Source organism: Oryza sativa, chromosome 5, assembly GCF_034140825.1.
Source record: "Oryza sativa Japonica Group chromosome 5, ASM3414082v1".
Classification (NCBI taxonomy): domain Eukaryota; kingdom Viridiplantae; phylum Streptophyta; class Magnoliopsida; order Poales; family Poaceae; genus Oryza; species Oryza sativa.
The window spans coordinates 29,903,517-29,914,851 of NC_089039.1; the positions used below are offsets into that span (position 1 = coordinate 29,903,517).

Sequence of the window (11,335 nt, forward strand, 5' to 3'; positions counted from 1 at the left end):
GGCGGCGTGGGGAGCGGCGGTTTCGGCGGTGGTTGGCGCCGGGGCGTGGGCGGCTAGAGGTAGGGGACGACCCCGACAGGTGGGCCCCACCTATCGGCGCCCGAAAGAGAAAGGGAGGGAGGGAGGACTTCGGGGAGGGGAAAGGAGGAGCGGGCTGGCCCAGGAAGGGGCACTGAGCGCGGGGAGAGAGATGGGCCGACGGCCCATCTAGAGAAAAAGGAAGGAAAAGAAAAGAAAAAGAGGAAAAGGATTTTCCTGGGATTAAATATTGCACTTTGGTGATTTTTAATTGGTTAAAATTCTTTCCAAGGCTCTGAAAATTCCACTAAAAATCCTCTGTTAATGTATTGTGACATGCGGAAACCAAGAAAAATCCCACAATGCCATTTCCAATTATTAATTGCATTTATTAATTAGGGATTCAACTCTAGGTTAATTAGAACAATTTGTTCGGACGATTTACTTAACAAATTTTTAAAGCAAGGAAAAGGGGGAAACTTCAGGGCATGACAACCTGATACCTAACCGGTATCAGGCGATATTTGCGAGGTATCAGGTGATACCTATAAGGTATCAGGCGATTCCTACCATGTATCATGTGATACTTGCGAGGTATCAGGTGATACCTTATAGGTATCAGGCGATTCCTACCATGTATCAGGTGAATCATGTCTGGTATCAGGCGATTCCTACCATATATTAGGTGATACTTGCGAAATATCCGGTAAAACCTGTCAGCTATCAGGCGATTCCTACCATGTATCTGGTGATACTTGCGAAGTATCACGTGAAATCTGTCAGGTATCAGGCGATTCCTACCACGTATCAGGTGATACTTGTGAAGTATCAAGTGAAACCTGTCAGGTATCAGGCGATTCCTACCACATATCCGGTGATACTTGCGAAGTAGTATAAGGTGAAACCTGTTAGGTATCAGGCGATTCCTACCACATGTTAGGTGATACTTGCAAGGTATCAGATGATATTAAAAGTGCCCCCCTCTCTCTCCCTAATCCTGCCAAAATCAGCCTCCGGAAAAAAAAGCCCCAACATATCTCATTACCAAGGAGTTAACTATTTTTCTTCTCCACTAACTCTAAACCCTAGAAAATCAAAGACAATCCCAGTTGCTATCGGTTATCACTGATCGGAATAACAGCCCCTGAATAAATAGCCACCATGCGCACGAACCCTAGAACAGATGGGGAGCATTTGGGATCTAGATTCGAGGGAATAAAGGGGACGAAACGAGGAATGAGAACGAGAAGAACCTGGAATGCAGTATTGTGGGAAGAAAAAATGACCACCGACGCCGTCGCTAGCGTTGTCTTCGCCGCCGCAAGATTCGCCGATTCCTCCCCCCATGCCAGCCTTGTGTTTCTTTCCCAAGCCTGCCTTAGTTTTGTCTGAAGTAAAAAAAATCCCAACAACAACGGTGTCTTAAATGAGATAGATGAGAAGCGGTTCACAGCTAAAACCAAAATTATAATGGCATGGTTACAATTTTTTTGATTTGGTTGTCCCTTTGGGACGGAATACCGATAAGTAGCATTTCCGTTTTTATTTCTATTTATATTTTTTTAGTAGACTGATATTATTTTGGGTCTGGAGAATTTGGAGGGGTAAACTTACCATCTCTAATGAAAGGGTGATTGCAACCACTTATCCATCCCACTCCCCCAACCAAACAAAAAAAATGGATCGCCATATCCACTTTCATCCCTACAACCAAACAAAAAACTGGATCGTCATATTCACTCCACCAAACAAAAAACTGTATCGCCATATCTAGCAAAATATGGATCGCCATATCTCATCCAACCTTAACCGGGAACCAAACGCACCCCTAGTGGAGTAGGAGGCCAGAAAGGTGGTTCGGTCCGGTCTAAAAAAGAGAATTTTTAAGGTACATTATACGGAAAATCCCACGTGCCGGGCGCCTGATCGCGGAAGAGAAAATCGGACGCCCGCGCCTCCTGTGCTCCCGCCGTGCCTCGCACGCTCGCGTGCCTCCCCCACCAAGCACCCCACCATCTGTGGCCGTTGCAACAAATCACTCACATATTCCGGAAACGCTCTATTAAGGAATCTATTTCATTTTTTGTTCCACCAACAATGTTTCAGCTAGTGTACTCATGATGTTTCACTATGTATAGATCAAATATAGCAGTGAATTGAAACATTATTTTGCTATTTGCTGAAACATTGTTTTTATATAGATTGAAATATTGACAGTCGTTACAGACAAATTTCGACCGTCAATATAACTAAAAAAAATGAAGAACTAGCCATGCTTACAATGCATGCTTATTTGCAAATAATATACTTCCACTTGTACTTGGAGAATAACATGTTACAGGAATTTATCAAATAAAATAAAGAGAAAGTGGAGAAAACCTCACTCCTAAGCAAGCAATTGGATAAGGGGGCCCACATGTCAGATGTAGACGTCCGGAAACCACCTTAACTGTCAAATGGGACCCACCTGTCAGCCATTGTACTGAAGGGGAGGTCGGTTGGAGCCGACCCTGGTTCAGCCGAACCAGGGGCAAGTCGGCTCGCCCCCTCCCCCCTTACACATGGATGTCTAGGATGCATTGCTGATGACGGTTACGAGGGTAAAATGAACATTTCGCATGAAGTAACCGTCATACCGGCCCTATAAAAGGAGGAGCTCACTTCACTTCTCAACACACTCAAGCAAGCTCAATTTCTTTTCATACATTAGTATTAGTAGTATAGTGCTAAGTGGAGTAGTATAGAATAGTGTTCGGAAGTCCTCGGAGTCTTCGGAATAGTTTTCGGTATGGCTCTAGCAGCTTTTGTAATCTCTTCTGTAATACTTTCCGAATTACTAAAATACTCTTCTTTATATATCTTCGGTACTTTATTTAGTCTAAGTATTGGTCTTGCTTTATATCTGCATCATGTTAATTGTGTGGATAGCCTACCATAGAGGTGTAATGGTGCGGGTTTAATGTCTGATTTATCAGAGTAGTATTTAATAATGTGAGCATGGTGCTTAGATTATTAAATATCATCAATTGGGCATATATGCTGCAGGACAGTAGAGGTGAGCCGCTGATGGTGACAGCTCAGTACGGGTATTCCTCCACGTTAGTATATATTCCTAAGACAAATTCCTGGGGAGGGTACTCCTCCGTATTTAGCCCCGGTTGGACGGCCATGACATGTTGTCGTAAGAAACTCGGCAGCCCAGGGTGGTTTCTCGAAGTACCAGGAGGACACTATTAGGGATATTGGCCACATGATTGTACATTAGCAGATGTAAACTAGAATTTGAGTGGATACTTTTTTTAAAAAAAAAGGAACACAACAGGGGAGGCCCCCGCTGTTAAAAGAGCTTTATTAATAAAGGTAAAAAACTAAAAAATTACAAGACTCTAATCCAATTTATAATTACACCTTTATCAATCTCCTTCAATCTAAAAAGCAAAAGGATCAGATCACTCTTAAGTGAGATCCTCCAGGAAACAACTGAGGGAAGAATGTTTTCAAAAATATAACCATTCCTTTGCTTTTAGATATTCCATGCGCCCAACAGAAAGATTTCCATGAAGCTACAGTTCTGGAAAGATTTGAATGTATATTAGAAGTATAGGAATTGAATGATTTCTATTTCTTCTTCCACTTAGTTAGAATTATTTTGTTACGAGGATTGAATAGCTTCCCTTCGTGTCGCTCTACCCCTATGTTATATCTAACCCCTGTTTAGGCTTTGACAATTATAAGTAATATATGTATCAAGTGCATTAGTAAAGTTCGCTCTTATTATCTTTCTTTGGGATTAAAAATACGATACCTTAGAATACTTTCGGGTGAAATGCTACAATGGTACATCTGTACGCTTGCGGATTAATTTTGTAACCATAAATATACCAGGACTATTTCTGGCACCATTGCTAGGAATGAATATTTCTAGTAATGTCGTTAAGAAATACCAACATGAAACAACATCTAATTTTTTGGATAACCGTTTGTTTCATACGTTGTAGCAAAATGTTTCATGAGTTGATTTGATTGTGTTTTAGCTTTTTAAAAGACTGAAACATTTTCGATCTACCTGGTGAAACATGCTCAATCTACCTGGTGTAACAGCAACCGATTTTTGAAAAAAAAAATCGAGCGTCTGATTTATAGGCGACTCGACATTATACTAGTAGGTATTTCTTTTAAAACATGTAAAGGGCTGCTAAATCATTTGAAGTTGAGATTTATTTTCATCAGGATTCAGGAGTAATTGTTCTGTATCTCGTCGTCCATTTGTGCTAGCGTTTTTTTTACGGACCGAGTATGTAGCTAGCGAACATGCCGACCTATCGACGACGAGACGGGCAAGAGATTAGGACTCTGGCATGCATATATCATGGACGGATAGACGAGTAGTACATGTGCTGGAATTTCTTGTCTGTTCGTTTGGTGCGGGGCGGGCCGGCGCTTGCTCGCGGTGGATATCGGCGGCGAGCCAGGGACGCGGTGCGGTGGCTGTCCACAGCGGCGTTAGCGCATGGGACGAAGGAAAGGGAACGGATTTCTCTCAAGCTGATTTCATCTGAGCCACTCTCTCGAGCAGGTTCTGAAACGCGAAAATACAAAAATACCCTCACGCAAAAAGATGAAAAGACAAATATATTCTTTTCGATTTATACTGCAAAACTAATCGAAAGGAAGATTGGATGAATCTACACCTTAATTTATACTATAAGTATATACTTTTGTAGTATAGTGTAGCATAAAAATCCTCCAAAAAAAACTTCGGTCTCTCTTCAGAAACAGGATTAGGAAACCCAAGTTGTTATTACCACCAAAGTTACGATAGTTCGGTCTGACCGACCAGATTGAAGCCTCACATCTAGTATGGAGTATGCACTACACTACAGGTTTATCAGTCAACAAAGAGGCAGGATGAAGAGAAGCCCTGCTGAGTGAAGAGGCCAAACAAACATAACCACAAGGTCTACTATAACCAGGCAAATTCAAGCTGTGTTGGCTGTGTACATTTTATCATGGATGTAGAGGTCGGGTTTCTTAATACATTATTAAAAAAAAAAGCTGTGTAGCAGGGCTGTTAAACTAATAACGTGTGAGTTGTATTGTCAGGTTTTTTGAGTGAGAGCAGCAACGTGGAAGACAAATTTCTGCAACGTGTGCAGGATGTGGTCAGGTTGTGTCGAACTGCATGCAGGGGCCGGCCTGTTTGGATGCAATTGAGAGCAGTCGGCTTGGGTGCAACCGTTCTGTGTAGTGGAGAAATATTTTGGCAACAGAATTTAATCCATCTTTTTGCGGATTCGTGCGAGGTTACCATCTACTCCTCCCGTCCCGTCTCATAATATAAGAGATTTGAGTTTTTGTTTGTATTATTTTATTAAAAAAATTATGTAAATATAAAAAATAAAAAGTTGTGCTTAAAGTACTTTGGATTTGGATAATATAGTAAGTCACCAAAAAAATAAATAATAATTCCAAAACTTTTTGAATAAGACGAGTGGTCAAATAGTACAAGCAAAAACTCAAAATCCCTTATATTATGAGACGGAGAGAGTATATAGGGAGTCCGGTTGTAGATATATCTTATTTATACATATAATATATCAATTTCTGTTGTATACCTTATTATTTTCTACTTTTTTATGACTGAGTTCTAGCACTAAAAAATTTGGTTAAGATTTGTCGTTTTGCTCTGAAAAACGGTCGTGCTAGCTTCTTCAACAAAGCAAGAAAGTTATTCTTTGCTAGTTTCCTCGAAAACTAGTCATTCGTCGTTACGTAAGTACGATATTTATCTCATTTACTAATTTGCTCGTAAATTAGTCGTGTGATTATATGAAAGTGAATTAGTTTCAAAATCAGATTTACTAGCTGGTTTTTGATATATCGATTTTGGTGGCTCTATTGATTATACCGTAACTCGTTAGGTGATATTGTGTTGGACATGAGAAAAAACGTCAATATAAATTTTCTCGACCTCTGCCTCTCCCGACAAGGCACCGCTGCCTGCGTCGCATAGGAGAGAGGATATGCCGCTCTGTGATGTTTGTGAATCCCGACAAGTCCTAGTTGTGAGATTGGAGAGAGAGGCTGTAGGTTACAGAAGAGAGAGAAGGGATGGAGAAGAGTAGAGGAAGAAGAAGAAGGTAGCCCCTATCATATGGGTCCACGTGGGTCCCAAGATGAAACCAGACAAGGATCTTACGTAGTTTGGTAATGCAAGGTGAGGGACGTCTAACGTCTTATATTTGAATATTGCGTTTTAAGGGAGCGATTTAAACTCGACATCAAGATTAGGATCTTAGGTGGACTTATACCTATTTTTACCTTACAAGTATTCCTTTGGACCCAATATGCAGCGGGATGGGCTTAGTCCTGGCCCAAACTTAGAACGCCCTTATCTGTGAAGGAAATGACAGTTATAGTACAATCCCATCCATCGACGAAGCAAATGGACGTAGTTTTGTTGCCACCGGAAGTGGGCAGATGAAAATGATGTTGCGCTGGAGAATTTAATAACAAGAAGAGAATGAGGCGAGGAGGAAGAGGTTAGCAGGACAGAAACAAAACTTTTTTGCAAGCGCAGACGCAGGCGTATATAGCACAACAGAAAGAAACACCGAAAGAAAGAAAGAAAGAATAGTATCGAGATAGATAGAGATGGGGGATTAAGTAGAGAAGGACGTCATCTGCTGGGGCCCACTGCACAGGACACTACATTAGTTGACACTGGATTAGTAGGAGTAGTTATAATAAAGAATACTCTAAACAAATTAAGAGAAGGTAGAGGAGGTCAGTCACACACTACATGTACAGACAGACAGACTGAGTACACTACAGGCAGCAGCGTCTGAACTGAAAAAGAAAAGAGAAGAAGAAGAAACTGAAGAGAGGAATCCGGGCGATGGGTGCGGTGTCCATGTCGACAACGACACGCCTCCCCCTCGTCGCCGCCCTCCTCTCCGCCGCTGCTTGCGTCGCAGCAGCGCAGCCGGCCACCGCCGAGGCCGCCCCGGAGACGCCCGGCGTAGGCATCAAGGTGTCGTTCCGCCCCAGCGTAGCCATCGTCGTTGGCATCTTCACCATGATCTTCTCGCTCACCTTCCTTCTCCTCATGTACGCCAAATTCTGCCATCCATCCTCCCCCGTCGCCGCCCCCGCCCCCACGGTCGTCCCGGCGGCGGCGGCGGACGACGGCGTCGCCAAGCCGGTGATCGAGTCTCTGCCTTTCTTCCGATTCGCGGCTCTCCGCGGGGCCAGGCAGGGGCTGGAGTGCGCGGTGTGCCTGGCGCGCTTCGACGACGCGGACCTGCTCCGCCTCCTCCCGCGCTGCCGCCACGCCTTCCACCTCGACTGCGTCGACCGCTGGCTCGAGTCCAAGGCCAGCTGCCCTCTCTGCCGCGCGCGCGTCGACGCCGAAGATGCCGCGCTCGGCCTCAAGTACGCCTCCAGCGCACGCTTCGTCCCGGCCGGGGGGGCGTCCGAGTCCGAGCGCTTTGACGGCGACCAAGACCTCCTGGGCATCTTCGTCGAGCGCGTTCCGTCGTCGCGGATGGAGCCAGCGGCAGCGGCACACTGCCCTGATCTGGACCGCTACAAGCACCGCATCGTGGTGTCGGACGCGGTGTTCAAGAGCCGATGGAGCGAGATCAACTCCTCCGACCTCATCGCGCTCGACACGGAGCTGCTTCGGTCCATGGAGACGATGGAGGTGGAGATGGAGATGGAGCTGTACAAGGAGACGGAGGAGGAGGAGACAGATCATGATCATCAGCGGAAGACACTGCTGGCGGCAAGCGGCGGCAGGTCATCAGTCGACGCGGCGGCGAGGGCGAGGATGATATCATCGTCGTCGTCGTCGGGATCAGTGCGGTCCATGTCGGAGATGGTGAGCCTGCCGAGGCTGCGGGCGGCGATGAGGGAGCGCCTGGCGCACGAGGACCGCTGGGTCCCCATCGCTCGTCGTACAGCGCGCTGGTTCGCCGGCCGCGAGAGCCGCCACGACGAGGCTGCCCCGGTGGTTGACTCGCCGCCGGCGTCCCATTCCAATTCCCTTGTCTAGTCGTCTATCTCATCTATTCTAACTTCAAATCAAACAAAAAGTCAAAACCCGCGCTGTGGGTCCCATTGGTCAGTGTCTTTGTTTTGTTTTGTTTTGTTTTGTTGTACCATTATTCCCTGTCTGTCCAATACTATTATCATGCTGGCCTGGTGGGGTGGAGTCAGGTACCGTAGTACATAGCATAGCTTAGGAGAGGTACTGACCAAACCTGCTACTCCTTTTGTCCATTAATTATTTGCTACCGAGATTATTTTTAAGAACAAACATAGGTAAGGTGGTCTCCAACACATGAATTAATTCTGCATAATTTTTGTACAATATTTTAGGAATGAAAAAATCATACGTGTTCCAAAAACACATTAATTCCTAATACCCTTTTCTTTTTATCAAGATGATCAGTGCTAACATTTTAACACCTCCCAATCTGATTTCCTAACATTAATTGTAGTGACTTGCTGGTGATCATATAGTATCCACAGCCTATGTTTCCTCGATCGCTTATTAGTATATGCTAGCTGTCTTTGTTAACGTGATTTTGACCCTTTTTATTTTACTCTGATATATTTGTGAAAAATAACATTATTACGATATATATGTAGTAGGTGTATGACATGTCTCCCTTCTCCCTTATCTGCAGTTAGTTTAAAGGCGTTGCGATGTCACTCAGAGGCAGGCCAAATGCAGCGAATGCTAGCTGCAACCATTGAATTAACCACCCAACATGGAAATATAATACTACTCAGATCATGGTTTACCTCTAAAAAAAATATTAGATACCCATTGTCTCTGTTTTCTTTTCTCACAATTATTGGTAGTTGCTTCGTATGCATGACGTACTTTGTCTGCTAATGTAGTGCACGGAAATAATACAAGCGGATCATCAGTAAAAATTAATGGTGTTATTTTTGCGTTGTATTATTTGTCCTATACTTTTCATATATATGTTCTAAAGTTTTACAAAACCTCACACTTATGCATGTTGAACGCGGATTTACTTAAAATGTTAATGAAATTTTTAAATATTAAGTTCTTTTTTTGAGAAATAATTATTAAGTTCTTGACTTAGTTTAAATCTTCACTACTAAAAAATTGTTTAATATATGCTGAAATTAATCAAGATTTGAATAAAGGTGGGGTAAAAACATGTGGTTATGTGCCACACGTCTTAAACCTTTGGTTTTCTACGACTTAGATCATAAATGTGGGGGTATTCTGAAATTTGCTCAAACTTTAAGTAGGTCAAAACGTACCGCAGGAAATAATTATCAATTCTATTTTCTCTTGTTTAGTTTAAATTCGGTGTCAGTTCTTCTAGATAAATTAAACTATATGTATATGAGCCATCACATTAGCAACTGTCAACTTGCTCAAGATGATCGGGCCGGTTTGCATATTTTGTTGATGAATCTATATACGTATACGTATGTGGCCGTTAGATTTTCTGACCGCAGGCTGGTGATGATCAGGTCAAACTCAACTTCTGGGACGGCAGACACATCTTTCATGACGAATATCCTCCTTTTTCTGCTACTACGACTACCTACGGGATTCATAACGGCAAATAAGCATATGCATGCAAACTATATATAATACATATATGTATGCATAATATCAACCTCTTGCTTATAGGAGTATATATATGTATGCAATGCATATATTTCTGTTTTATCTAGCTAGGTCAGCAGAGCGCGATCGGAGAGTACATGAGAGAGAATAAACATGAATGATAGTTATTACTCCCTCCGTATAATGTATGACGCCGTTGAATTTTTGACTAACGTTTGACCACTCGTTTTATTTAAAATTTTTGTGCAAATGTAAAAATATTTATGTCATGCTTAAAGAAAATTTGATGATAAATTAAGTCACAATAAAATAAATTATAATTACATAAATTTTTTGAATAAGACGAAAGGTCAAACGTTTATCAAAAGCCAACAGCGTCATACATTAAAATACGGAGGGAGTATTAAACTGAAGAACAAAGTGAACTAATTAAACTGGCTTGATGAGTAGTTGCTAGTACGTAGTGATCGATTAGCTAGCTATCGCAACTGCTCCGAGGACTACTTTATGAGATCACCCCTGTGTCGTGGACTCTCAACTCTGCCCATAAAAATTGAAACCATGTCTATATAATTTGATTTGATTGCCTCCATTATCTAAAAAGAAGTATAATGTGTTTTTCACCGCAAACTCTAGACAGAGACAAGTCACCAAAACCGAAGGTCTAGGATTTTATTTATATATGGAAGTGGCGAAGTGCTAATTAATTACCGGGATACCAGCCGTTCGGCGAGTGACGGACGACGGTATCGGCCATCAATACTGGATCACCCTTCATTTCTCCTTCTATCTTATCCTTTCTATTATTATTCGTTTCAAAAAATAAAACCCTTTCCATTATTCTCCCTCTTTCTTATCCACAAAGAACGCACACACAGAGCTAGTACACGTGCTACCACCGCTCGGCTGGCTGAGAGAAGCCTTCTCCAGCAGATGGAAAGAAACAATACATACATATAGTATATCTCTCTCTCTATATATATATATTTGATGGGGAGTTTATTCCCCAGCGGAGTTTATTCCCAATGAATTAATTAGAGAGAGAGAGGGGGATCATTGACCAACCATTACTTCTTCCGTTTTAAAATATAACAATCAAATGGCTGGATTAGACATATACTACTATAAATTTAGATAGAAATATATGTAGATTCATAGCACTAGTATATTTATTTGCTTATTTTATCAAGCAGGCAGCAGCCACAACCGAACATGCGCATGATCTAGTTTAACTAATTAATTATAAATATGTCCATTCATCAAGAAAAAATGCTGCGCGGCATGCATTAATTCTTTATCCACTGGGGCCTTGCCAACTCGATTGTACATGTATCTAGTACTAGTATACTAGTACTATCTTTCATATCGGAGTGGTTAGTGTCTTAGTGATGTCAAATACTAGCAGATTCGATGACGATTCTGACTTGGCCATTCATATGCTAGCTACTTAGCTAGGGTATTAGTCAAAACTCAAAAGTGTTCTTTTTAATTATACTTGCATCGATCAACTTGCACCCATGAATATATTGGCATCGATGAAATTAAGTAGCTTATAGGTCAGTAGTAATATCTGTGTATGATAAAGAACGTTTATGTGGTGGATTAATCCATGGGTGCATAATTTTCCCATCAGGATTTAAATCCTGAAGTTCATACATGTAATTATGTGTATTCTTAATCGACAAAAAGGCCAAA

General features: G+C 42.2%; 1 protein-coding gene across 1 annotated transcript; it reads left to right on the forward strand.

Annotated features, from left to right (window-relative positions):
- The first annotated feature begins 6,733 nt into the window (after positions 1 to 6,733).
- Positions 6,734 to 8,338, forward strand: LOC4339820 (putative RING-H2 finger protein ATL12). The gene has a single exon (XM_015782493.3). The coding sequence runs from the start codon at positions 6,917 to 6,919 to the stop codon at positions 8,072 to 8,074; it is 1,158 nt and encodes a 385-aa protein (XP_015637979.1). The 5' UTR covers positions 6,734 to 6,916; the 3' UTR covers positions 8,075 to 8,338.
- The last annotated feature ends 2,997 nt before the right edge of the window (positions 8,339 to 11,335 follow it).